The sequence below is a fragment of the Chiloscyllium punctatum genome, chromosome 24 (assembly GCF_047496795.1).
Source record: "Chiloscyllium punctatum isolate Juve2018m chromosome 24, sChiPun1.3, whole genome shotgun sequence".
NCBI lineage: Eukaryota > Metazoa > Chordata > Chondrichthyes > Orectolobiformes > Hemiscylliidae > Chiloscyllium > Chiloscyllium punctatum.
Window position 1 is genome coordinate 67,825,875 of NC_092762.1, and position 27,700 is coordinate 67,853,574.

A 27,700-nucleotide genomic window follows, 5' to 3' on the forward strand; every position below is an offset into this window, starting at 1 on the left:
TTCAAATCAATTAGACATTTAGCCAGCTATTTGTTGTTGCAGGGACTTCAAGTCAATGTATTGAGTATTTCTATTTAAATAATTTGAAGAGACTGTTCCGCTATTGGTGTGAAAGTTAGGGTACTGAGTTTACCATCCATGTATATTTTTAATATCCTTACAGGATTTTCGTGACAACCTGTCTGAAACCGGATTAATGTATGAACAGATTTCTTCTCGCGGTTCTGATGGCCAGAGCGTTCTAAGGAATAACCAATAAACCCTGATTTTCTTCAACAAAAAGGAACAGCATGAAAAAATGCAGCCTAAAGCTTTGTATGTAAAATCAATAAATCCTATTTTAGTCAAATGCAAAGTCGTTAAATACATTGAAAAAGGCGTACAGGCTGCTCTTTGCAATGTAACAATTGGCAATATTCCAGACTACTGTTTAAATGTTAATTTTCAAATTAAACCAGGGATACAGGATACCGATCTATTCTTTATTATTCACATTCTTGTTTACTTTAAAAGTGCTTAATTTCTAGGAATGATAAGTTTGGAATTGAACCCGGCGCTACAATGTGTGTTCCTATTAATTAAACTCGTGCTTCGGAGTTGCTGGTATAACAGTTCCCAGTGCTGCCCGCTAAGTTTTGAGAACATTTCACTCGCCGTTAAATCTTTAAGGGGACTAACATAATTGGAATTGATTTGTAAAATACAACTGCGCAATTCTGCCTTTCTATTTAAATTCAGTAGAATAGATCAACACGCCCTACGACACAATCGTCGTGCAATTTGTGAAATAAACCCCTTTTGTAGATACTGCTTTATTTGTTTTCTTCTTAATGGCTAATGCATGGAGATAAACTGAAAGCTGCTACTGCATAAGGCATCTAAGACAAAACTTATACTCACCTGGAAAAATATCCACGCTGATTTTAAGAGTTTACTTTAACAACTTGTCGCTCGTTCGTCAAGGAAATTGAGGTTGTGATTTGTATATTGAATATGTTAACACATTGGAGAATCTATTCCGTAAGGATATTCCCAGTAACGCTGAATGGTTTAATTAGTATTCAAATATGTATCAACTTTATTACAATGTTTGCTAAACTCCTAATTAATACTTAAAGGTCCCGTATATAAATAAGTGGGGCTTGCTCGCACCTTGTTTGTAAATACCACAGAAACCAATCCTCCCCTTGGACGGCCTGATTTGAAGCCAGCAACTCATTTTTATCTTCCTTACCAAACCTCAACATCCGAGAGGCACCCACCTTAGGGCACATCAGCTCAATATTTCCCAGGAATTCTGCAGCTGCAAATTTGACTGAATATTAGTTCACCTGAGGACTATTCCTTGCAACATTCATGGAGTCAGAGGGGAGGGAGAACAGTTGGCAAGGCAAGTCCACTGCACAGTCAATCGGCGAGCTGTCGATATTAAACCACGCGGCACAGTTGCGAGCAGAAATGGCGACTTCATCAAGTCGCAACGCACTTTCGACATGGTGTAGATTTTTTTTTAACAACACGGCATTGGCAGGTGTACTCAAGAAGTACTGTATCTTCATGAAGTTCTTTGTTGCAGTGCAATAACTGTTCAAAAAGGACTGAGTTTGCTAGCCAGGCAAATATAGAATTTCTCAGCTCTTGATATGGTCTTCATACTTTAGTCAAAACATGGAATGTTAATATTACTACAGACACCTGATCCCAAGATGCCCCATGCTCTCCGTTCAGCGTTAGTTTCCAATGTTATTTGTTAAGGCTTTTCACTCAACATTGAAACAGAACATTTTCCCTTCGGCATTAAAATAATCTTTTGACTTACTGCAGCAAAAAAAATACTTAATTATCGGTGAACTTTTATTTGTGTTTTTTTTCAAATATACCTATATTATCATGTGATCTAGCACATAGGGTCTGTCGTGATTTTAGTTTTACTCGCCTGGCTTGTTCTAGCCTGCTGCATGGAAAAAACTGACACTTATCTGATGTTATTAGTCACACACGCATTTCCTGACTACTGTTGCCTCTTGTTTTCTGTAAGAACCATTTAAACGCGAGAAGATCGATACTGGAAGGGACATTCGTTACTTAAATCACCCACTGTTAAGATACTCCATCTTTAAAATGCAAAATTGAAATCTGTGCTCTCAACAAATAGGATGTTCTGGGTGTGATTTAGTAAAAGGAACGAACTGAACACGGTTTCCTGGCTGAAGTGCTGTGATGTAATTGGAACCGCTCTTTAAATGAAGATGAGCCCTGATTAATCCCTGGATTTCCTTGAACAGAGTGACTTTAAAGTGGCCCAAAACGTTTCAAATTAAGTGAGATCTTGTTGAAAACTGGGATGTGCCTTCCACGTCGTCCAAAACGCAAGCTAACAGGGAATGAGGGAGCTGATTGAAAAACTAAATCGCACCTGTATCCAGAAATGCAATCTATCATAACTTATTATACAATTAATTTAAATGTAGATTATAAATTATTTAAATTGTTTGCTATATGCAGAGAAACAATGCCACACCTCTGGCCCATTTCGTCTGCCAAGCAAACACATACAAATGGTATATAATTTTCTTTCCTGTCAAAACTCTTCCCATACTTAACGCTGCCAGGCAGGGTGGAAGTAGTGAGGGGCGGTGTATCTTCACTACTTTCGACATTTGGAGACGACATTAGGTACTTTCGCTACTTCTTAGCTGCGTTTACAATTCACAAGCTTAAAATTGTTATAACACCAGGCCGTATAAATTAATTAAACCCTATTCATGTTCTTATGACATATCAAGTGTAATTTGCATTTTTAAAGAGCTCTGTACGATGCAAATATCTGTTTTTGACTCTGTTTTTGTTAATACTTAGTGTTAAGAGTACCTAAACAATCCGCCGGGTTAAAATGTCACTCTATGTGTAGGGGTGTTTTACACCAGGTTATTGTACGCAAACTACACTTATTTCCCCAGCTATTTATATAAAGCCAGCAACACGGCTGGAACTTGTGAGCAGTATACAATTGACAAACGGTTTCATGGAAATCCAATTACAAACACAATAATATGCAACAAAACTTTACTCTCTCTCTAGCCTTCAGGGGAATAACACAAATGCCAATGAGAATTTAATGGCAACTAATTAATCTCTGTAATCACAATGCTGCGTAAGATGATAGCAGTTGGTATATGTGATGATAATACTAGAGAACAAAGTGGCAATGGATACATAGTATTTTCATCCGAAATAGCGTTTAAGTTCTGTTTCTTGTTACGGTTTATATTATGCTGTTTTCAATTCCGGCAGTATCTGATCTTTCAGTGCTCTTGTGCACAGTGAGCGATATAATCACATTCGCAGTTCCTCGTTAAAACGGCAAGAATAGCTCTCCACTTGTTCTGAATGATTATGTAGTGAAAGGACCTCTGAGCCGAAGATGGAACGCTTTTTGGGTGCGGAATTGTCCTGAATCTCCCTGCATTAGACACAGCACAGCGGGCAAGCCAACAAATGGAGCTTCTGCTGAGTGGACCGACAGCCGGTGGAAATACCTGTTTACTTACCGGCGGGGTGAGTGGAAGGGAGGAGGAAGGGGGGGGGGGGCGGTTGTGGGGGCAAGTTCTTGTGCATTATTTTGGTAAGGAATAATGAAACCGCTTTTATTTTCTTCCCCCACAGATAATTCCGAGGTGAATTTGCTGGGAAAGAAGTGGATAAGAATTAACCCGAGTCAGGGCGAACAGGCAGAAAGAAACGGATCAATACTTGGCCGGGCCAGAGCAGCTGCCAGATGGTTAGTAGATAGAAAAAAAATTGCACGCCCCAAACTGTTTCTCTCAGGGCCCTGGTCACTTCAACAGGGAGAAATAAAGAATAGTCATTACATGTAGTTTTGAAGCAACAACTGCAACTGCAACAATCACCACTTTTCAGTACAGGTTTCCAGTGATCATATTTACAATTGGCGTGTGGTTTTAATGTCCTAAATAAATCCACTATAGAGTTTATCAGGAAGAATTTTTTTTAATGCTAGCTTTACTTCGAAATATTCCAGTTGTTCAGCAGATAGGAGGGAAGTGTTGGCGTCATTAATGATTCCAGCTGAATTAATTAAGTGATGGCGAGTGTTTTTGAACTGAAGGCCGGACTAGATATCCAATCCTTTTTCACTCGTCTAATCATATTAATGCAACCCACCATGTGAACCAGAGACACGTAATGTGAAGTAAATGTTAAAAAGTTACACCACCATTTCGAATTCAGTTTTCCCAACTTGCTGCAATATTGGGAAATGACCATTTTAAAAAATAAAAACAAAAATCCTTTCCCTTCCAGATTTTCAGCACATTTAGCTGCGCTTTGGTTAATGATAGTTTATCGATTTGGACGAAGCAATGAGGTGTTGCAGATCCCTGTTAGAATGACGCGAACATTCGACTTGCTAAATTATTTTTTGTTAATTACAAAAGGAGAGTCGAGGAAATAAACTGGCTCTTCACTGAATCAAGTGGCAGAAAGGGACTATCCGCTTTACCTGTCATCACAAGTAAACAACCACAATAATACTCTTCCCAGATAATCAGCATTATCCTGAATTTGTACTTAATCGAACACTTATTGTGACGATGTAGCAGTCAGTGGTGTTGGAAATGATCAAGGATTTTGTGAAATAAACCGTCATATGGCCCTGGTAATAATCGTACTATGTTGTTGGTTTAAGAGAAATGAACAAGTTGCAATTGAGCTCATGTATTTTAGAGTCAGCACATCCGGAAGCTGAAGCGAGCCAGGTTAGTAGGAAAGGTAAAGGTACAGGTGGACAAGAGCTGCAGCCTGACCCGCTGCATCTCTCTCAGTTGTAAAGTTGTCAGTCCTTTAGATCAGGAAAACAAAGCGTTGACACTGCAGTCTGTAACCATTAAACCCTCATCTTTCAAGCACAAACCCCAGCAGCATCAAACTTTCTGCAAACTTTGTTTTTGATGTTATGGGGATTGTGGGTGACTGTGACATGGGACTCCGAAGAGAAACTGGTGAATTGTAGGAACTGCCGACAGGCCATTCAGAATATTCGAGCCCCGAGTGCTGGCGAGATTATTCTCGGTTATTTTAACCTGCTGTATGTTGTGAAGTGTGGTCCAGGGGAACATTGTTGCTATGAAAATATGCGGCCTCCGAATTTACTGGCTGCGATTTTTAGTATATCACAGCTCGATTTGTGAAGGTTTTTTTTCAAAATCTTCGACCTCAGTATATTCCAGATCAAAGCGCTCTCAGCTGGGTCTTTGTACATCTTTATGGTGCAAATCCTCTGCAAGTCCCTTAATGCAACACTTTCATGTTGTTACCACTGGTTACTGCTTTGAGTCCCCAAAGGCTTTCACCTCCCCCCCCCCCCCCCCCCCCCCCGCCCCCACCACCCCAACCACAGGTCGGAATCTACCAGCCCCGGAGAGTTTCATCATTCGGCGTTTACGAATGCCACTTTAAGCTAGAAGACATCATTCGGTCAAAGTGATCAGGTTCTCATGGAGAAAGCGACATTTCCGGTTGAATTGACAATAAAGGGAGCGTGCAGGCACACACACATAAATGCTGCCCCTTACCCCTTCAAACCCGGCTCCAAATTCAGCGCCATGTTGACTTCCTCCCGAGTTCAGACAGAACTGAATTTATCACAGCGTTTGTATCCGTGTGACTTCTGTCACATGCGTCCTCGGGAGAAACTGAAGACCCGCCGAGTGTAAATGGCGCAACCTCTTCTCAACAGAACTGCTCCAGTGCAGCTGACAACTTGGGCTTTGGAAGTGTTTCCCAGCGCTGTTAGGGCATGTCGAATTCGATGACAATTTCGAGTGTGTGTATGGTGTGTGCATTTCTGGGGCAGCTGTCCATGCTCCATATTGGACCTATTGTTCAGGACAGCGGCAGGGTTTCAGACAATAAGTCCCGAGTGTTGACAAACAATCGAGGCGTCTTCAGATAGTGACCTGTGTACACTTAGTCACCGCACTGGTTATCTCTCAGCTGAAGATTTCAGGGAAGTGCAAACGCTGAAATGATGGTCAACCAACCCCAACATAGGGCAGTTTGTAAACTGTGTTCTGAAGAAATGTCAAATGGACTCCAAACGTTAACCCTGATTTCTCTCCAAAAATGCTGCCGGACCTGCTGTGTTTCTCCAGCAATTTTCTGGGTTTTGTTTTTTATTGTTTCAGATTTACAGCATCCACAGTTGTTTTATTGTAAAACGTGTTTACCTCGTTCAAGTGAGACAGTCAGGCCTACCGGTGTGTCTCCCGCAAATCAAAAAGTGTCGCTCTGAAGTTTACACTGGCGGAACACTTCAAAATACTGTAATGTATGTAATGAACGGAAATATTGATGCAAGTGTCAAACTTGTTCCATATCAAAAAAAAGTCAACTGACACAATCTTCAAAGGCTTGACCCTGGAAAATGGGGGAGTGGCGGTCGCAGATCTGATGGGCTAAATGGCCTCCTCCTACCCCTTTATAAACATTATATGACTCTGCGATCCAGTGATGCTGGATCCCGAGAGGTCTACCCATTATAAAATACGGGATATAATTGCCCAGACAACGACTATTGAGCGTGACCAATACGCGTGTACTGCCTAAAACATTGAAGCAAACGATTCAGTGAACAAAATGATCCTCCTGGTTTTAAGATGGGCCTCTGGGGCCGTGTCTGACCCAGAGGTTTCGAGCTGTGGTTGTTGTAGGTGACACCTTCCTTATCTGCAGTGAACGAGAGCCCTGTCAGTGAGCGAGCAGCCCGGAGCGAGCTGCCTGGGTTGGGGTCTGGATGAGAAGCTGAACCGACAGCGCTGAAGTCAGAGGTTGCAATTGTATCTTGGCTCATTCAGTGGCTAATTGCACTCACGCACCGTTTGATCTGAAACTTTCCTGCTTTTGGAAAAGGGGAAGGCAGGAGCGACAGGGGGAAAGGGGAAGGGAGGGTGGAAAGAAACAGCCCCCCGCCACCCCTCCGGAAATTCAGTAATGAGATGTGGGAGTGCTGACGTCAAAGACGGATGTGAGAGTGCGCATTGAGACTCTGGCTTCCTCTGTCTCTGCCCCAGTCTGCAAAAGCGGTTAAACCTGCAGCCCAGGGAGCAGCGCATCAGTCAGGGAGAGAGAGACAGACACACACACACAGACACATAAACGATCCGAGAGACAGCAGCAGCAGCAGCACTGATAGCCCCATTCCCCCCCCCCAATCCCCTCCCACACACCCACCCACACACACACACACATCCACACACCCACCCACCCACACACACACACACACACACACAGGCAGAGCTCGACCGAGCGGATGGCTAGGCATTGATGCCTCCTTTTCTTCCTCACCTCTCTCTCTCCCCAACCCAGCGCAATGGAGCTTACAATGGAAAACCTCGGGAATATCCACGGCGTCAGCCAAGCCAGCGACCTGATGAACAGTTCCCACAATCGCCAGGCGTCTCACCGGAGCCTGGCGCCTCACGGCCGGCCCGCCATGGTCTCCAGCATGGCTTCGATCCTGGAAGGCGGAGAGTACCGGCCGGATCCGAGCCTGGCAGGACCCCTGCACCCGGCGATGAGCATGTCGTGTGAGAGTCCGCCCGGGATGAGCCTGAGCAGCACCTACACCACGCTGACCCCACTGCAGCACCTGCCGCCCATCTCCACCGTGTCGGAGAAATTCCACCACCCTCACCCTCACCACCACCACCACCACCATCACCACCACCCCCCGCACCAAAGACTGCCCGGCAACGTCAGCGGCAGCTTCACCCTCATGAGGGACGAGAGGGGCTTACCTTCCATGGGCAATCTCTACAGCCCTTACCACAAGGACATGGCTAGCATGGGGCAGCCGCTGTCCCCTCTCTCCAACGGACTGGGCACTTTGCACAACTCTCAGCAACCCCTCACCCCTTACGGCGGGCACATGGCTAACGAGAAGATCCTGTCGCCCAGCGGCTTCGAGTCGCACGCTGCCATGCTCTCCCGGGGAGAAGAGCACCTCGCCCGGGGACTGGCGGCTCCCGGAGCCGGCATGATGGCCCACCTCAACGGCATACACCATCACGGTCACCATCACGGCCAGGCCAACGGCTCCCTGCTCTCCTCCGAGCGAGACCGCCAGGCGTCGGTGTCCGCCTCGCAAAGCGGCGGCTCCAACCAGGTCGAGGAGATCAACACCAAGGAGGTGGCCCAGAGGATCACCGCCGAGCTGAAACGCTACAGCATTCCGCAGGCCATCTTCGCCCAGCGCATCCTGTGCAGGTCACAGGGGACCCTCTCAGACCTGCTGAGGAACCCCAAACCCTGGAGTAAGCTCAAATCCGGCCGCGAGACCTTCAGGAGGATGTGGAAGTGGCTTCAGGAGCCGGAATTCCAAAGAATGTCAGCCCTAAGGCTTGCAGGTAGGACGGAGAATGCACAGAGATTCCGTGTGTTTTGCTTTTAACTCGACGCTTTATCTTATTTATATATAATGTGCAAATCTATCCACAATGCAAACTTAACCACAACAGATTCTGAAAACTTCGGGCGGGTTGCTGAATCATTTCCCTTCATTTAAACCGAAAACAATTACTCAAAGGATGCTTCACCATCTTTGTACAGTAATATTTCCCATGCTTTTATTTATCGCTTTGTATTTCTTTGTCTCGGTGTTTGACATTGTGTGTGTGTGTGTGCATGACATTCACGCACACGGAGATTTCACAGTGTTCTCTATTCCGCTCACACTCCTTGTTTTCTGACAGGATCTTCAGGGTTTTCCCAATAATGTCGTTTTCACTTCCTCAGGTTTATTTTATGTAAATACGGCATTAGTTATTCTGGGACAGAAACGGATTCACCTAATGTAGGTGAATGACCCGCTACCTGGTCAAAAACATAACTGCTGCCTCACACGCACACACAAAACAATCTATCGTCAATCTCCTATTCTCTTCAATACACTGGGGAGGGGAGGGGAGGGGGGTGTTAGCTTGTTCTGTTGGTTAGATAATTGCATTGATGAGCAAACAGCAAATTTCTTTCCAGCCAACTAGATTATTCATATTGAAGAAAAGGGATTATGTCCATTATTCCACGCGTCGTTTCCTTTTGAAAATAGTGGTGACATTATATTTTGCTGGCTGAATAGCACTACAGATGTGAATTGAACTGAGGTACATCTCATTGATGGGTAGCAAGTCTGTACATTTATACGCAAAATCTCATTTCCATTCGATAGTATTTGTACCGTGCACTATTCATTTCTGTAACTGTCTGGCGTGCATGTTTTAATGGGTTTTTAAAATGAGTTGTGGGCCACCTAGCGTGATGGTTTGATAATGTGCTGGTGCACCCACCATCTCTGGGACCCTCGCCGACGCGTCTTCTTGTAACGGAAAGGCACAGAGCATCTTCAGGACGTAACCGTCCTCAGGTGTAGCATCCACGCGATGCCACGTGTCCCACAATTTACCTGCCCTTTAATTAGGTGCGAATCGGGGCATCTTTTAGTTACAGTCAATGCGCTATTGAAAAGCAGTTAATGTAATGCAGATTGCATTGGTTTTACAAGAGTCTGATAAATAAAGATTTAAACTATCCTGAATTGGCTTTTTAAGTGTCTCTGTTGTTAAACTCAATCGAGCGTTTGTGTTTTATTTCTGTTCCAAAATGTAGTATGGGAGAGTTGGGACAAATTAGCGCAATAGAGACAAGTGCTCTTAGATTTAGTAACACGGAGAGGAATGAGTTGGAAACATTTTAAATGAAGTTTTTGGCAATGTATAATCTATCTCGGTGAAATGTTTAATGTTATATTTTATCTAAAATAATATAACATTAAAGATTGTGATTATTGGCTAGTGCAGCACTGGTGGAACTTGGCCGGCCCAATACAACATTTTGAGACCTCCATTAAATGGCAATAAATCCCAGCACCATAATCCTGCCTGACCACTACACTCACATTTGTGGTGCAGTGTATCTTCAATTCTGGACGGTGTTGTAATGTAACATTTTTCTTTCTGGGCATTTTAGCTTCAAGTTTCTTTGTTATCACAATGTCAGCACAAGGATCTAGACAAGTGCAAGGTCTTTGAAATTTACAAATTTTGAGGGGTTTTGTTGAACTTATTCCTTGTCATAGAATAATTTCTGATGACAATGGAGGTTTGGAAATGCCGGCGCAATGTCGCATTAGTGCGATTGAGATATAAATATGAAAAGGCGAAACAGCCAGGATTCTTTATTAGGAGTAAGGGAGACAGAATTGTTCGCATTTGAAACCACAAAATCAATAGCTTCGAATTACAATTCGGAATTCATCACAGTCAAAGAAATCGATTTTTAGGGTTGTTCAAATATTTTGAAACGGCAGTACACTGCCAGATAATGCTGTATAGGGTGAGGTTGCAGGAAAGAAAAATCACAAGTGAACGTACTGGAGTCTTTTCAGATGTTACAGATATCACCGCGATTTGCATGTTTGACAGCAACGATTGGGACACCTTAGCAGTGGGATCGATGCGTTTAGCACCGCGATTTCATTCGGGTTGTAAAGGAAAAGAAGATGTTACGTGAGAAACCGTCGCTGGTTCAATTCCAGTAATGTCAGAAAGTGGTTTGAAATGACCGACATGTTCTCCTCACGTGAACTTGAATCTGGTCTGTTCAATAATAATACAAGTGTCTTTAACGGTCCACTTGTATTAGAAAGATTGTAATTGCCATCATTGCTCAGTACTTTAGTATTTCTCCCATAGTTCAGATTTCTGGTATTTGAGGTAACATGAATGCAATATGTTACATACCCAGAGAACATAAAACCTACCCATTGCAGTGAGTGTAGATCAGTTCACAGTGATGGACGAGCAGCATAATCATTTGCTACATAGTTGGCTCAGATTGCACCATTGAAAATATGTTACCTTCATTAACAACATACAGCCACACATCAAATCTGATGGATAACACAATGCAGAGATTTAAAATAGTAGTTTGCAGAGAGGGGTAACCCTCCAAATGGCGTTCTAATATAGTGTGGGGAGACAGCTCTAATGGTATTAAAGATGCATTCAGAAAAGCTTCAATTTTTTTAACGTCTTGTATGAGATGTTAGGTGATGGACCACATTTTCACCTGCCCGATTACTGACCCTCCCATCCCTACAGGTTGTACAGGTCTCACTGGCAGGGTATATCACAAAGCAACTGATGCTGCTGTTTGAATGAAGCTGATGTGAATTGTACTGGTAAATGTGCGATCAATAAACATAACTGCTGGCCGTTGAACTGGCGTTTGCATTCGGATCTAACCCTTTTCAATCCACTTTCTTCTCCTGTGTCTGTGGATTGTGGATTAAGGATCAATTGTTGAAAGTGATTCTAACGCCATATCTGCGCCTGGAACTATCTTGCCTGCATGACTGGCGAGCAGATTATTTAAAAACAAGCACAGCAAGATATCTGAGGGTTTTGTTTTTGGCAGTATGTGTGTCGTTTGGAGCCTTCCTTTAAGGGTTGTTTAAAGATTTATTTTCTCTCGTCATGTTTGGTGTTGTTGGACTCACGGAATGCCTACAAAAAAAGTCACGTCCCGATCGACTCGATCCAGACGTGGCATCCTATACAAAGGTTACACCATGTTCAGTCCTGTGTGTACATATTGCAGATCATAATTCTTACATTTGCTCTTGCCCAATCTCTCCCAGATAATTTGTCTTAAATTAAATGCACCCTTGACAAATGTGCAAGTCTGTAAATCTTTCATAAAAAGATGCATCTATTATTTATCAGATAGGTACATACTAAATAAATCAGATACACATGCACTCAGTCCATACTGCCTCATCGCGTACCACACCGAAATAATGAGCTATCTTTTTAATTCGAAATTATCGATTAACATTGCATAGTTTAGGACGATTTGGGTGTTAAAAATAAAGTGTTTCGTTAGGGGAACATGGGGAACGCCATGTGTTTCATGACAGGATTGCGGCAGTGAGAGAAAGAGGAAGGGGAGGCGGGGGTGGGAGAGAGTGAGTGAGCAGAGAGAGCTGGTTGTGTGCAATTCGAACCCAGTCAATATTGATCACACAGCAGACCTGCCAATGCTACTGGGAGACACATTCTATTCGCGAATGTGATCAAAAGCCTGTGCTTTGCAATCTCCGCGACTGAGCCTTTCCCTGAGAGCGATCGGTAACCAGTGCAGTGAAGTCTTCTCTCCCACACATCCCTATTGTTCCAATTAACGGAATCAAACCTGCTCCTAGCTGCAGCTCCTTAACTTTTATAGCCAAATCGACACATGCTCCCCGCACGGTTTTTGGAGATTCTGTGTGTATTAGCCTGTGTCTGTGTTAGTGCGTGTGTGTATGCGTTTGTGTTAGTCTGTGTGGGTTAGTCTGTGTGAGTTATTGTGTGTGTTTGTCTGTGTTAGTCTGTGTGGGTTAGTAGTCTGTGTGTGTTCGTCTGTGTTAGCCTGTGTGGGTTAGTCTGTGTGAGTTATTGTGTGTGTTAATCTGTGTTAGCCTGTGTGGGTTACTCTGTGTGAGTTATTGAGTGTGTTTGTGTTAGCCTGTGTGGGTTAGTCTGTGTGAGTTATTGTGTGTGTGTTACTCTGAGTCTCTGATCGCCTGTGTGGATTAGACTATATGTGTGGTTGTCTGTGTGGTGTGTGTGTTAGACTGTGTCTCTGTATTCATCTGTGTGTTAGTTTGTGTTTTTCTCTGTCTGTTAGTCTCTGTGTGTGTGTGTTAGTCTGTGTTAGCCTGTGTTGGTTAGCCTGTGTGGGTTAATCTGTGTGAGTTATTGTGTGTGTTACTCTGAGTCTCTGATCGCCTGTGTGGATTAGACTATATGTGTGTTTGATTGTGTGCTGTGTGTTAGACTGTGTGTCTGTGTGTTGATCTGTGTGTGTTAGTTTGTGTTTTCCTGTGTGTGTGTTTTAGTCTTTGGTGTGCATGGTACAGGGAATGCCGGAATAAGACGGCCAGCTGAAGTGCTGCCGGAAATCACACCCTTAGTTAAACTGAGAATAGGCCACACGACACCTTGAGAAAACGGGTCGTGAAGCCTTTTCACAGAAGCTGCCAGATGGATAGTTCCGCCAAAGGGCCAAAGCGTCCCAACTGAGTTACGGTTGTCTCAACAAAGCTTTGAGTAAGAAAAGATCAGCAAAAAATTAAGATTTTTGTTTGATTCCTCTCTTACAATTGATTAAGTTTCAGCAGTGTTTAAACAGAGGAAAATCAATGTGTTTTGGGCAACTTAGCTGTAAAAGGATAGGGTGATAGAGTGGGCTAAAACACATCCAAAATCCGGTAGATGAGCTAAAACACATCCAAAATCCGGGGATTTCTTTCGGAAAGCATAAAAACCATAAAGCGGCAGGCCTGATCTTTAAAACTATATACATAAAGGAATTTGCATGTCTCTAAGTAACGCCTATTTTGCATTTGATCTGCCACACATTGTGAATTACTTTCTAATTTTGAGTTAGCTGCAATGATATTCTTTTACATTTTAGGCACTGCTTAATGTTTCGCGGGCTGCCTGGTCAATTATTCGTGTTTCTTCCGCTGGATACCGTTCAGTATTGCAATGATACAATTACATTGAGCTGCTTCTGGTAAAACCAAACAAAAACAGAGCGAATTCTGACCAGGCCCTGGGTGGGAGGGTTGTTGGATGTTGCTCGGTTGAAGGGAACCGTATTGAAATTTTGAATAAATGAATGTGAGGTTCGCTCGCCTCTTATCAGGCGGCTGCTGAGGGAGCCTTGGAATTTGTTTCAAAGGTCGCTGCTTCCAATTCTTGTTATCTCGCTTTTATTTCGTTGTTGAATTCGGAGGGAGTCTGGTGGAAATCGGGCTGGTCCCGAACGAAAGTTAAAGAGTAACAAAAAAAGGAAAGATAAAAATGACCATTTCAGAAGGGGTTCTGTGCACTACAGGGGGTGAGAGAAAGAAAGAAAGCGAGACAGGCGTGTACACACACACACACACACACACACACACAGTCTGCCTCTTGCTGTTTTCCACCCAGACTCTGTTGAATATGGTGGCCACCAGTTCTGATCTTTCTTGAACAAACAGCAATTCGTTGTTTATTTTTGCAAAAAAAAACCCCTGGAGAAATGAAAGACAGAAGCGAAACCATTTTACGGCGAGAGGTCACTTTAATGAAGATTGTTCTTTATTTGTAGCAGCAGGGAGGCTGGGGACATTAGTCCGCGATTAGGTTATTGGGGAGGTGGCTAGATTATAATACTGTTGCTAATAACACTCAAATAATTAATCATTTACAGAGCAACCGCGTGATTTGACAATCCTACAACTTAACTAGGCTCGTTACCATGTTAGATCATTTAACTGTGACTTTAACGCGCACCGTTCGAGCACAGTTCAAAATATGGAGTTGGTATTGAACACAGTTTTCACAAATAGAAATAAATTTGGCGTGGAAAATCGGGTGTTGTATTTAAACCATAGTTTAAAACATAATAGTATCGGGGTAACACAAGGCTAAACTGGAACGCTGATAACAGCAGATTTTATGGCAACAAATCCATTTATGTATGACCTGAAGGTTTTATGTTGTCATTCCAACAACAACAATGGAATATTGTCAAAAGATCGCAACGTTATTCATAACCGGCATTATAAATAGGAACGCGAAAGAAACAAGATTTAACTGGCTTTGTGATTAAAAACAAATGTGTTTCCAGCAAATTCCAACAGCTGGGAAAGCGGGTGTTTTACATGGACGCGCAATAGGCACCAAACCCGGTTTTGTTAAGCAGAACGGAGAAAGCCGTGTGAAGGTGTTCAAATCCGATCAAAGATCACATCATTAGCATTGCCCGGGAGGGTCTCCTTTGTTGTAGCAGCCAAGGTAAAGTGAAAATCTCAGATATATCTGAAGTGGGGCGATGTGAGAGACCGGTGGGTCACAGTTATAAGGAAAGGACTGTGGCAAAAATAAACCATCACAGCGCTCTGAATTGGCCAATCATCCCTGTCCACTGGCAAACCCTGATGTAAGTGAGTGGGGGGTGATTTCCGCCGTTAAAATGCATCTTAACCGCATTGCTGTTTGGATCTCAGACTCCGTCATATCAGCATTAGGCAGCTTCATTCGGTTTTAACGGCGTTAAGCGGCCTCTTGGGTGAGAATCCCGCCTTTTTATTTGATGTACAAAGCCCTTCTGGCCTCTGTAGAAGGAAGTGAGGATTGCAGATGCTGGCGATCAGAGTCCAAGAGCGTGGTGCTGGAAAAGCACAGCAGGTAAAGCAGTATCCGAGGAGCAGGAATTCCTGATGAATGGATCTGAACCGTCGAGTCTCCTGTTCCTCGGATGCTGCCTGACCTGCTGTGCTTTTCCAGCACCCCACTCCCGACTGCCTGTACAAAGGTAAAGGAAATGTAAACGCAAAAACCATGAACCATGATCATAACTTTTGCCCCATGTCTGAGTTGAAACACTGAGGACAGCATTTTTCAAGATCACAATTGCAACCAAGGCTTCGATCCGCCTTGAAAATATCAACATTAATCAGAAAGTGTATGTAGATAAGTTATTGTCCCCGCTGCTCCTACAAAGCTCACAGCCTTTAAACCTGTCTGAGGTAGAAGCCGCTTTCTGCTCAGTGCACCTGCCCAACCGTCCGAAATACAGAGTCAGGCTTTCAGATATGAAGCTTTGTGGTCGAGCACGTAAAGACAATGAGACGAGATTTCCTTTGTTTTAAAAAAAATGAACAATTTTATGGAACGACACTCACGGCTAGATTTCGAATTTCCTGAAATAATATTGTGACCCCGCAATCCCACAGAATGCTCCCCAAACAGCCCACAAAGTATTGATATTAAATTTTCTGACATTATTCAGAGATGATCAGGTTAAGCATCATTAGTGAATGTCTTGTTGCTGTAGCAGCAAGGATTACCTAATCCATTCAAATCACAGCAGAATCCTTCCATTCCTACACATCAAAATAAGGCGATTGTTTGAAAAATGGCACCTGCAACAAAATGGTGTTTCGCTGAATGAGTAGCTTCTGATGCTGGAGAGTATACTCCGAGCGTGGTTTTCAGCAATCCCTACTATTGTTCACAACAACATGCCAAAAATTTTAACATTTTGTTAAAGAAACAAGACATCTGAATTGTCCCTGTTTACACGGGGAATTTAATAGCAGTCTCGACGCTTTTATGCACGTTAGACTTCTCAAACGCCCCCTTCCAGAGGCAAGAGTTAAACCGGTTAACTGGGACACCATTTATCATATCGTCTAGGTTAGGAAACACTTGATTGAAATCCACTGGCAATCAATTAGAGCCTGACTAAATGTCTCGTGTAAAGGAATTGTCTCCATTAAGCGGCCCGGTCTGTGCGTGCCTTGACTATCTTTTCATTTTTTAATTTTCCAAAACCCAGATTGCTGCGAGTGAGAAAGCATAGCTATGCCTCGATCTCCAACTCTCTGGACTGCACTCAGTTCACATGCGCCGTTCACACAGGGACAGTAGGACAGTAATTATTACAAATGTAAAATTCGCCAGCACAGAAAACGACTGGCATCTTTGCAGCAACGAAACGATCTTACAGGTTTCATCGAAATGGTTGGTTGGTTGACTCTCCTGCTGCACCTTCAGATGAGATATTTAATACTCCAACAGACTGTGTTCATCAGCTGGGAGACACAACCTGAAATTCCAGAAAGCAGTGACCAATTACTGTAGTTAGAAAGGGGAACATTACGCTGGCAATCGATTTGTAATTAACACCCCCACCACCCACCCCCCCCCCCCCCCCACTCCCAACCCCAACCCAAGGGTTGATGCCACTTCCGCGTGTTTTGGTTTGTGGACCTGTCTGTGGTTAAACATTCGAAAAATACCCCCATTGTGCAGATATCAGAGTTGCATGTTCGTGTTCAGTTTTACTTCAATCAATTTCCTTGTCTCGAAGCTGGACAAATGGGCGATTGGATGCAGAGAACTGACATTGTTTTCAAAGTCAGACAGACTTCAGGAAAAAAAGGTTCCATCTTTTTTTTGCCCTGAACGACAGAGAGAAACCTTCATCTCCTTCTTTGGACTCGTTGTTCTGTGAAAATTGATTTATTGGGTAGCTTTTTTAGAGGGACGTATATGATTTTAAGAATTGCAACGTAGTGTTGAGTTGAATTTGGCGTTCGAATTTCACAATTTTATGTTTTAAAAAAAACAATAACGTGTTAGTGTATTTCCAGATGGTGAGAGGGACAAGTGAAGGGTGGGGAAGGGGGTGGGGGGGGGGGGGGGTGGGTTTGGGGTTAGTGGGCAAACCGATTTGACCCCAATTTGTTTAGAGATGGGGCGTCATCTCTCTTTAGGAAATCTGTCCAAAATTTACCTCAAAACTATAATTGACTAAACATCAAACACAATTCTGGGCGAATCTTTCGCTGTTGCCGGTAATATTTTGAGGTATAATATGTATTTCTATTTCTGCATTCAGTGAAGACATGGACAGACTGTTCAGATCGAACTGCTTCACAGTTAAATCTCGGTCACATTTTAAAGCTGCAACAGGCGCTCCTAACAAATATCTCACTCTATAATTTCTGTCGTCGCTTCTCGTTAAAATTCACCGATGTCCCAAAACTACGCGTTTGGTTTTAGAAGGTTAATCTCGTTCGATCCTTTCTTTGGACGTTCCAACCAAATAAAAAGGGGAAATCGCAGCGAACGTGTTTGAGCTTTCATTAGCCTTTATTTATTTATTTATTTCCTGAACCTTTCGGAGTGAGATTGTGAATGTCGTCAGCGAATGTGTTGTGAAATCCTTGCTCAGGAACAGCAATAATTCGCCAAGATTCGATTTCATTCCTTCGTCCAGAAATAAGTTGACATATCAAATAAAAACACTATTTTCTTAGGGCCACGTATGACTTGAATTACTGAAGAAACTCCGAAATAATTTCGATATTTTTTATAGCCATTGGGTTTTTTGTTTCGACTAAATCTGTTTTAGTGATTTTAATGTTATCAGCCAGAAATGGCATTATTCGTGTAAGGGTTTTACACTGCTCCTGTTCCGTTTCATTCCCAATGACATTGTTATGGGAATACGGCGTGAATTCAAAATCAATTTCCCGTATGTTTAACTTAACCCACCTTTACATATTCCACAGCAATTGCTACTCAAATTGGTAAACAAATTGTAAAAGTTAGACGTCTCGGTCGTTTTAAAACAATCAGAAAGTCACAGATGTTACATATTTAAAAAGGATTCGATAGTGAAAAGTGAGTAATGTTGATAAATTAATTATTCATTCTTGAAGAAGCATTTTTTTTAAAAGACGAATTGTAAATGACAGTGCCGGGAATGGCATGTTTGCCCCTTGAAGTGGTACCAGGCATTTTCAGATTCATTGTTCAGTAAGTATCCCTCTCCCTGGTACCGTTCGGTATTGCTGTCTCCGTGTCACAACAGCTCCCCCTGCTGCACCGCACTGACACTCCGCGTCCCCTCTTGGCGTTCCAACTTGGCAGGACTATCAAATTAGCGCAATTCGGGATACATTCCAAGGCGGCCTGATGCTCTCCACTGCAACCTACACAGAATGTATACAGACTCATTTCACTTAGGCCTTCAGCATTCATTACAGAGGACCAGAAAGATGTTTTAAAATCGCTCTCAGTTGGCTGGCTTTAACCCAGGCCAACGTTAAGCAGCATTCTAACAAATCTCGTCATCCATCTTATTTCACTGTAAATAAGAACCCAAATTGTCAAGTAACTGTTTACCAATATACGCTACTTAACCACCTTCTTGCGAACCACCAACATACTGGACTCAATGCTTTTCCAGCGCCTGTTTTAGTACGCGTGAATGAATGTAGATGAACTCACTATTTGGTGACAAACTATATAGTAACTGGTACAAAATATCATCAAATGTAAAATATCAACTGCATTAGAAAATAGCAAGCGTACTTTAGAATGCGCTGTTTTGTCAATTGTGCCTTTTTTAAAAAATTGCATTGAACTTTAACTCTGCTTTTGCTCGTTATTACTTGCCGCTGAATTTCTTCACCTTCGTCTGTATCTTTGCATAGTCTTTCAGATATAGTTTGGCTTAAGCAGGATGAAAGTTGGTCTCAGTTTGATCCTTTTCCGGTTGAAGGATTGGCTAGTTCTAACCCCGAGATCTCTCAAAGCCTCCAGTCTGGATATTGTTTCTCCCTTGAAGTTGTCAAGATTTTCATCGTTAGCTGTTAGCCCGAAAGCCGTGGACGACTCGCTTGTTGAACCTGGAAAATTAGGTTTCCCGTCTAAGATCTCTCAAACTGAAGCCTCATCACACGAAGGAACAAGTCATTAATATCTCCAGCCAGGGGTAGGTTGGGAAATGTCTTTCTCTCCTGGAAGTCAGGAATGTGGCACACCCTTGCCTATGCCTTTCATATGCTACTTTATAAGAATATAAAAGGTTGATGGAGACTATTTCAGGTTAGGTTTATTGCAGCAGAGTGGAAGCTTTCCCTTTTGAGGAACGTAATGATGATAAAGACTTGCTTCTTTTAGAAGAGGGCTGAATGGTTTATCCCTTCCGAATTATAGAGAAGAGCTCACATTGATCCTATTGATCATATTTTAGATGAAAGAGATTACTTTGGACCAAGGATAATGCAATAATCTCGGGATCCCAATACAGTTTATATAACCAAACAACCCAGGCTAATAATGATCTATAATTATAAAGCAGAAGGCCTGATCTGTTCTCGATTTTTAGTTCGTTAGGAGGGACCAATGCACACTTTGCAATTGTCTCATTACCCCTTAGTGAGCCAGGGAAACATTACCCAGAGCTCATAAGTTCAGTTCCTCTTCCTGAAATGTGCATGTCTAGCTGTCAAATCAACATAGAATCAAGCCTGGGTGTGCCATCCCTGCAGTCAAGTAACCTTTCCATATATGGGTTCTCAAATTAATTGGCACTGCTGGGGTTAAGGAAGAAGGCAAAACACAAAGTTAATTAGGGACCAAATGTGGCCATATCAGTGTTAACGTGTTCTTGAGAGCAAATAAAGATGTCACTTTGACTTGCTGTCAGGGAATACCTGAATGCATGTAATAGTACTGAAGTGAGGAGTTAATCTCTTCGTGTGTGTTGGTGGGGTGGGGAGATGCAAAAATTTATAGGAATTGGAAAAGCAAGCAATCATATAATGGAAGAGAGGGCATTATAGCTTCTGAGAAAACCACACACCGGTGACATTATCAAAAGTTTGAGAAATCGGCAGGTTTATGAGTTACCGGACAGAACTTGTTGACTGTATTCATAAGGAGAGTAACAGCAATTAGAATTAAATGTGACCTAATGCAGAATGCTATCTCCATGGTTATTTCCACCTGCAATGGTTCTATTATCAGGTCACATCAGGTTATCCAAAGACAGTACCTTTCCCCAAAATGGATTTTATTTTGGAACAGGTTTAGTAAAAATTTGATAAATATATATAAAACACTGAAAACTGACAGTCCCCTCTATGGAATCAAAACTTCATAAGTCTCAGCTATCATACAGGTCCCACATTAAATTTGGGGTTCATTGCTCAATCCTCTACTCTTCAAGAGTCATTGATATAGATTCAGTAACATTTATAAAATATGGTTCTTTTAGTGTTTTCTATTAATTAAGTAAAGGATCATTTTCAAAGACTGTGAGAATACCAACAATGCACCTTGTTAAAGGTGGATTTGCCTAACAGTGAAGTTCCAGTGTGCTTTGGTGTAACAGGTGCACAGTTTTGTACTGTACACATTGAGATATGGATAATATTCAGAACATCAATATTTTCATTCTTCATCCTATTGAATCCATAATTTACAGACAATTCCATTATTTGCAAACAATTGCACTGTTCCTTATGTCTACAGACTAATAGCCAATTATGCATCCCTAAAAACATTCATGTTTTCTCATGCTTAATTTTTGATCATCTTTCATCTTATCTGAATACAAATTTCTTACTAAATAACTCTTGATCACCCTCAGCATCTCTGACTGAGTTCCCCCTTGTTCTATACTGTTTCAGCTTCACCAGTAGAGAGCCATTTTCAGTAACTAAATCTCTGGCTCAACGAGTCACTTTGAAACCTATTTCAACTTGTTCCATTCTCCTTCTTCCCAAAAGTCTCTGAGAAATTAATCCTTTGAACTGTTCCTTCAATCTTGCTCACAAAATTCGACCTTTCCAATTCTTATTTGTAATGTAAACTGAGAGCTTCTTTCACATGAAGAGGGAGTTTTTGTTGTTATTTTGCTGGTGGAAGCAGTTCTAATTAATTCTCCACTTGCACAAGAATATTTAAAAATATACTTCCTGGTTTGATTTTTAAAAATTTAGTTTTGTTCCAAAGTCCAAATTCTAAAAACAGTGAACTTCTGAAAAAATTGACCAAAAATAGAATTACATTACTTTGTTTCAACAAATAGGTCTCTGATGGAAAATTGAAAATGAGACATTATGGGCTTTTTTTCACACTAAATGAAAGATCTAGCTCAAATTGTGTGAAATATTATCACACTGGTAACAAAGGCAGTTCAGGTAGACAGGTGGATTTTGCACTTTGTGCAAAATTATGTTAGATAATGTATGTTATATCTATTCGTAGTTTAGATCTAGTACATTCACTCAAGTCCAAGATCAACATAGCCAGTGAAGATCAACTGAATTTCTTTGATCAAAGTAAGATGAGTTTTGGAAGAACCATATTCAGGTTTTAACACATCACATATTTTTAAGTAAAACTGCAATAAGATATAAGTAATAGTAGGAGCATACAGTGAAAGGAATTCTCACAGCCAATGTTTTACAAGAAAGAAACAAAATTGCCATAAAAAGAATCAATAGTACTGAACTCTGCACAACTAAATCTGTTTTGTAGACAAATACAACAGCCAATTGCACTTTGGAAAGTCTGGTAAATGACAGATAAGATTATGCATTTGTAGACTTGGTGGAGATAGGGATGCCAGCTAAAACCCCAGAATCCATTTTTCTTCTTCAAATATTGCCTTGAAAATTTTGTCATATTGACCAGGATGGGCAAATGAAGCCTTTGTTTCAATATCTCAGACTACGAGGCAGCGAGAATGTGACAACCTAAATGGTTTATTCAGTTCTAGCACTGGGTCATAGATTCATGGTTTTCTAATTAGGTGACACAAATACTTAGCACTAAACCAAACTGACACTGATGTCTTAGAATACAACAAAGAAAATTATCAGAAAGAAAACACATCACTGGCTTATGCATAGCTACCTGAAAGGGGCTGCTTTTGGGAGATGTTGCATAATTGCATCAATTATTAATCCTTTGAAATTTTATTGTCTGTTTTTCTGCTTCTGAACCAGGGAAGAAACATTATGGTAAATTAGTTCAGTATTCATTGCCTTTTGTTCTAAATTTAATAAATAGGATCAATGAGACAGAAGAAAATCAAACTACCTTCATCCATGTTATCTTCTGACAAACTGCAAAATGTCATTCTTTCTATGTGTCTTGTGTTTGATACAAAAAAAATGTTATGGCGTGGTCACAATACATGAATGTGCATGGAGCTGTATAAGAATTGCATTAAAACCTAGTTAACTCTCTCAGAAACCATTGCAATACTGCTGTTGTATAAAAGCAAATTTGTGTAGTCTGCTTTAGTTTCTGAAAATAGGGGTCATAGTCATAGACATAGAGATGTACAGCATGGAAACAAACCCTTCGGTCCAACCATGCCGACCAGATATCCCAACCCAATCTAGTCCCACCTTCCAGCACCCAGCTCATATCCCTCCAAACCCTTCCTTAACATGGACCTAACAATTAAGAATGAGACAAGCTGGCCAAACACGCATCAATAGATAGAGCCAGGTAGGCAGGTGGTATTAAATATGGGGCATCAGTAGCGTTGTGATACCAAAGATGATTTTCTTGAATATGCATTTATAATAAAATAAATTATATTTACGTTTCCTTTGTCCTCCTTTAGACTAATGTAGTCCACAGCATCTCCTTCAATCTTCCGATGAGATAACTGTGTGACTGATATAACAGAACACATCAATGTAGTGTCAGAATATATTCCCCTATTTTTCTTCCCTGGTATCAGTAAATGGTTGTGCTCCAGTCAGGATAGTGATATGGTCAAAGGTGGAAAGTCACCATGTGCAGACAGATTATGAAGCCAGCTCACAATCACAAAAGCTGTGTATTTAATAATATAAAATCTCAACTGTGGGTTAACACTTCTGACTGAGGTAAGAGGAGCTTGGAACATTTTTGTGAAGTAAACTAAAAAAAGAGACCTCACTAAAGATTGCTTTTTGTTTCTTGTGAAATTATATTACACAATCAAACCATCTTTCACTGTCAAATTCATCGAAAACCCCCATGAGTTTTAACCAATTATTTTTGCTCCATTATTTTCCATACGATACATTTTCTACCCATTCTTCCTGAAGACATTTGTTGCATCAAGGTCAGAAATGCAGCTGTTGCCTACAGTAGCTTACCTCGATAATAAACATTGGCTTGTGTACTTTCCTCAGTGGGTTATTCAACCCTGGAGCATCATAATTTCTGTGGCTCAATCCTGTGCTCAATTAAAATTCACTTATGTAAACTTCCAGGATGGGTTGCTGGATAGAAAGTAGGAATCTCAACACACCCTTGACAGGCGTATCAAGACTAAGTATAATACCATCAATAGATCAACAAAACCACCATAAAGTGACAATCAAATCTGGCATTACCATCTGACCTCTGGATAGATTGGATAAGCCATTGGGTGAGTTGTGAGAATGGTTTTGTTTTTAAACAATATCAATACGGATGTGTTTGGAAAGCTGCAAAGGAATCAAATTGGCACATAAATTTGGAGAATAGAAACAAATAGTTTTTGTTTTGTCTATTTGTCAAAAAGCCTTTCCATCACGGGACACCAAACAGTGAAATTCAAAGAATTATCAACTAATAAACTTATTTTGCCTCAAGGTGCCTGGAAGTATTATCCTTTCAAATTGTATAGACCACCTAAATGCTGACAAGTAAAAGTGAGATAATGCAGTGCAGTATAGCTTGGAAATTCTTTCTTTTAATATTGATGAATTGTAAATAAAAAACGTATTGAAAATGAAGTTCAAATTGTTTCCGTATCCCCACTGATTTGCATTGCTAAGATGAATTTGATAATGAAAGACCATTCATGACTGAAAATTCATTGTCACAAGAAACAAGAAGGAACCTTAAGATGCTTACCAGAAAGTTTCAATTTTTTCTTTAATATTTTTCTTCGTGCCTAATCATGAATCATTTTTTAAACAATAAGTGATATGCTTTTCAATAAAATGGTATGTAATAATAGACAATATATAGGTTTGTATATATTCAGCAGATCAACTAGATTATCAGTACGCCTAAAGTTACCAGAATCGTCACTTTCACCTTTAAAAAGGCATTATTCCACACTTAGTCTTTCTTCAAACCTAATCTTTCTTCCTACAATTTGCAGACACTTTTAAGCACTGCTAATAACGAAAAGATATTCCTCAGACATATTACCCCAAGATCACAAGCCACTCATAGTGCATTTAATATGCAATTATAAGAAGGCCAAGCATACTCCAAGGGGTATCTGACCTACTAATGATGGTTTCACATGTACTGCTTCTGTACAGTCTAGAGTCAGTTCACCAACAGCAATCTCAAGTTGTATTGCTAGCACTGATGTTTCACTGCATATGATGCTGCTTCACATCAATATGAAACAGTACTGATGGTCACCATGATCTGCCACATTGTCTCATCTGAGAAATATTATATTCCAGAAGATATAATGATGTATTTGTTTACAGAATGGCATTATCCAATCTCATTTCATTTATCAGGGTGGTGGCTGTTGGAACAAAGAACATTATAGCACAGTAACAGATCCTTTGGACCTCCAAGCCTGTGCTGATCCATACCCTTTATCTAAACCTGTAGCCTATTTTCTAAGGACTCCTATCCTTTTGTTCCCTGCCCATTCATGTATCTGTCTAGATAAATCTTAAATGGCACTATCGTTCCTGCCCCTACCACCTCCACTGGCATTCCAAGCACCCACCACCTTCTGCGTGAAGAACTTTCCATGTATATCACCCCTAAACTTTTCCCCTCTCCCTTTGAACTCATGACCCCTAGTAATCGAGTCCTCCACTCTGGGAAAAAGTTTCTTGCTATCCACCCTGTCTTCACCTCTCATGACTTTGTAGGCCTCAATCAGGGTCCCCCTCCACCCCCCCCCCTCAATTTCCTTCTTTCTAATTAAAATAATCCTAATCTACTCAACCTTTCCTCATACCTAGCACCTTCCATACCAGACAGCATCCTAGAAAACTTTCTCTGCACCCTCTCGAAAGCACCCTTTTGGTAATGTGGTGACCAGAACAGTACACAGTATTCCAAATGCTTGATCAATATCTTTGTAATTAATGGAGATAAACAACGGATAGTTTCTGTAGATTGTATAAAGGTAGTCTTGGTTTGAAGAAAGACTATAAAATGGAAGCTAATGAGGAAGAATCCTTCTTTGAAATAGATGATTCTGGTGACTCAAGGTGAATTGATAATCTAAATATCTATTGTCTGTTATTATATCCTATTATTTGAATTATGTAGTTAAAAAAGTGTTCATGATTATAGAAGAAGCATGTCAACATTATCATATGATATAACATTATATCATTGTTTCCATATGCTGAAACAATCGTCTGAAATTAATAATCTTATCGATATTAGTATATCTTTTAATCTGTTATTCTAAACGTAGAGCAAGAAAGAAGGAAGGAATGGAGGAAATGTAGCTTAAACAAAATGCAAATCAACATTTATTCTTATGCCCCAGAGTGGCTTCTACAACTTCTGATAGTGTTAAGCTTTGTTCAGGTAGATATTAAAATGTGCTCACTAATTAAAATTGAAGATGTCATGGAGCCTTCTGAAATGGCCAAGGTGATGGATGGGTGTAGAAGTTTGTGTGGAGACTATATGTCTGGCTCCAGGTGCCAGGAAAGCAGTAAACAATTAAGTCAACTGTAGGAAGGTAACAAATTAGAAAACTCGCTTGTTAGCAGTGGAAAGTTTATTGGATATGCTTAATTGCCCACTTATATGAAATTTAAATGCAATTTGATGTGATTTCACCCTGCTTCTCTGATTTAGTGCAGCTCTTATGAGTCACTTGTGTCATCAATAAAATACATATTGAAAGTTTGTAACTTTTGCAGTGCTCACCTTATCAGTTTGCATGAGAGTTCCTGAAGACTTCCAGGAAACTGAATCAGGGCACGGGATAGCTCTTGGAGACATCTTATGTGTATAAAGCTGAGCTGATACACTGAGGACTGGATCCTCAGGTGGAAATTCAGATTCCAGAAGTACTGACTGTTAACATTAAACAACTGAGGTACAGAGGAAACTTGTTCATATGTGAATCCCTAAGTTCAAACTACTTGCAAAGAAAGGGAGAGGTAATAGTGGCAACCCAGGAATCACCTTCCCTGACCTTCTTCCTCCCTAAGCGCTGGATTGTGACATCTTAGGCCTCAGTTAAACTCAACTAATGACATATTGAAAGATCCTGTGTGGTAGTGGAAGAATTCTCTCCCTGGATTGTGGGATTTTTTTGTGCTAGAGCAACAGAAATTCAAATGCTCGAGATTTAAATGATAAAATTCTCCGAAAAAGAACTGTGAGATCAGTTCCAATTGTAATGCAGGGCTGCCTATCCTTTAACTATAGTGCTAGCCTCTTGATTTCAGGTAGTTCAGTTTAGCCCATTCTGGATCCCTGATGACTTCCAGCCCATCAGTAAGTTCCACAAGAGTAGGACTCTGTTCTGCTATCCCCTTTTAAACTCCTGCATTGTCCACAAGAAATATTTATGTTTTTCTGTAGCACGAGGTTATATCTTTCTCTAATAAAAATAGTTATCCACTATCTTGGTATCGATAAGGAACCAATTAGAAGGTTTTCTGATACGAAAGAAAAATTTATTATTAGCCAATCTCAATAAAAATAATAAAGATGTAATGTCAAGCATACATCCTAGCACAACATTAAAAATATTAGTTTGAGACCACCGTTATTTATCCTCAGCAGTAATGAATATTTCAGTTATCTCTTTGAGTTCTTGGCATTCTGGTGTTTCTCTTCAATCAAGTCTGACACCAGGCACTTTTTTTTACCCTGAGAGGCTGCAAGAGTGCATTTCCTTTTGCCAATTCCAGTCACAGATCTATTTCCCAAAAAACAATTTCTGCCAAAAGCATCTCCATGAAATACTGTTGGTTTATGTATTTGAATTCATATGTTCCTTGTTCCCAAGCTTGATAACTACAGGCAATGTCTTTCATCTCCAGTATATGAAACCTATTATACTGGTGTAAATTAAATAGGAAATGAAACTTCTTTCACTCGCAACTGGGTGGACTAGTTTCAGTATCTCTTGATATAATGTTCATTTCATTTCAGATGATTTTTAAAAATTTCATGTTGGTTTCACAAAGCTGAGCTAATTTATGTGATAGAACATAGAACATAGAACATTACAGCACAGTACAGGCCCTTCGGCCCTCGATGCTTCACCGATCTGTGAA

At 41.0% G+C, this 27,700-nt stretch overlaps 1 protein-coding gene across 4 annotated transcripts in view; it reads left to right on the forward strand.

Annotated features, from left to right (window-relative positions):
- The first annotated feature begins 7,152 nt into the window (after positions 1–7,152).
- LOC140494656 (one cut domain family member 2-like) overlaps positions 7,153–27,700 on the forward strand; it is a 110,130-nt gene continuing 89,582 nt past the window's right edge. For all 4 annotated transcript variants that reach the window (XR_011964023.1, XM_072594082.1, XM_072594083.1 and 1 more), the window contains exon 1: positions 7,153–8,426. Coding sequence is in view for 3 of the 4 variants with exons in the window: in XM_072594082.1 (XP_072450183.1) it covers positions 7,391–8,426 (1,036 nt within the window). In the remaining variant the exon portion in view is untranslated. The remainder of the gene's footprint in view (positions 8,427–27,700) is intronic.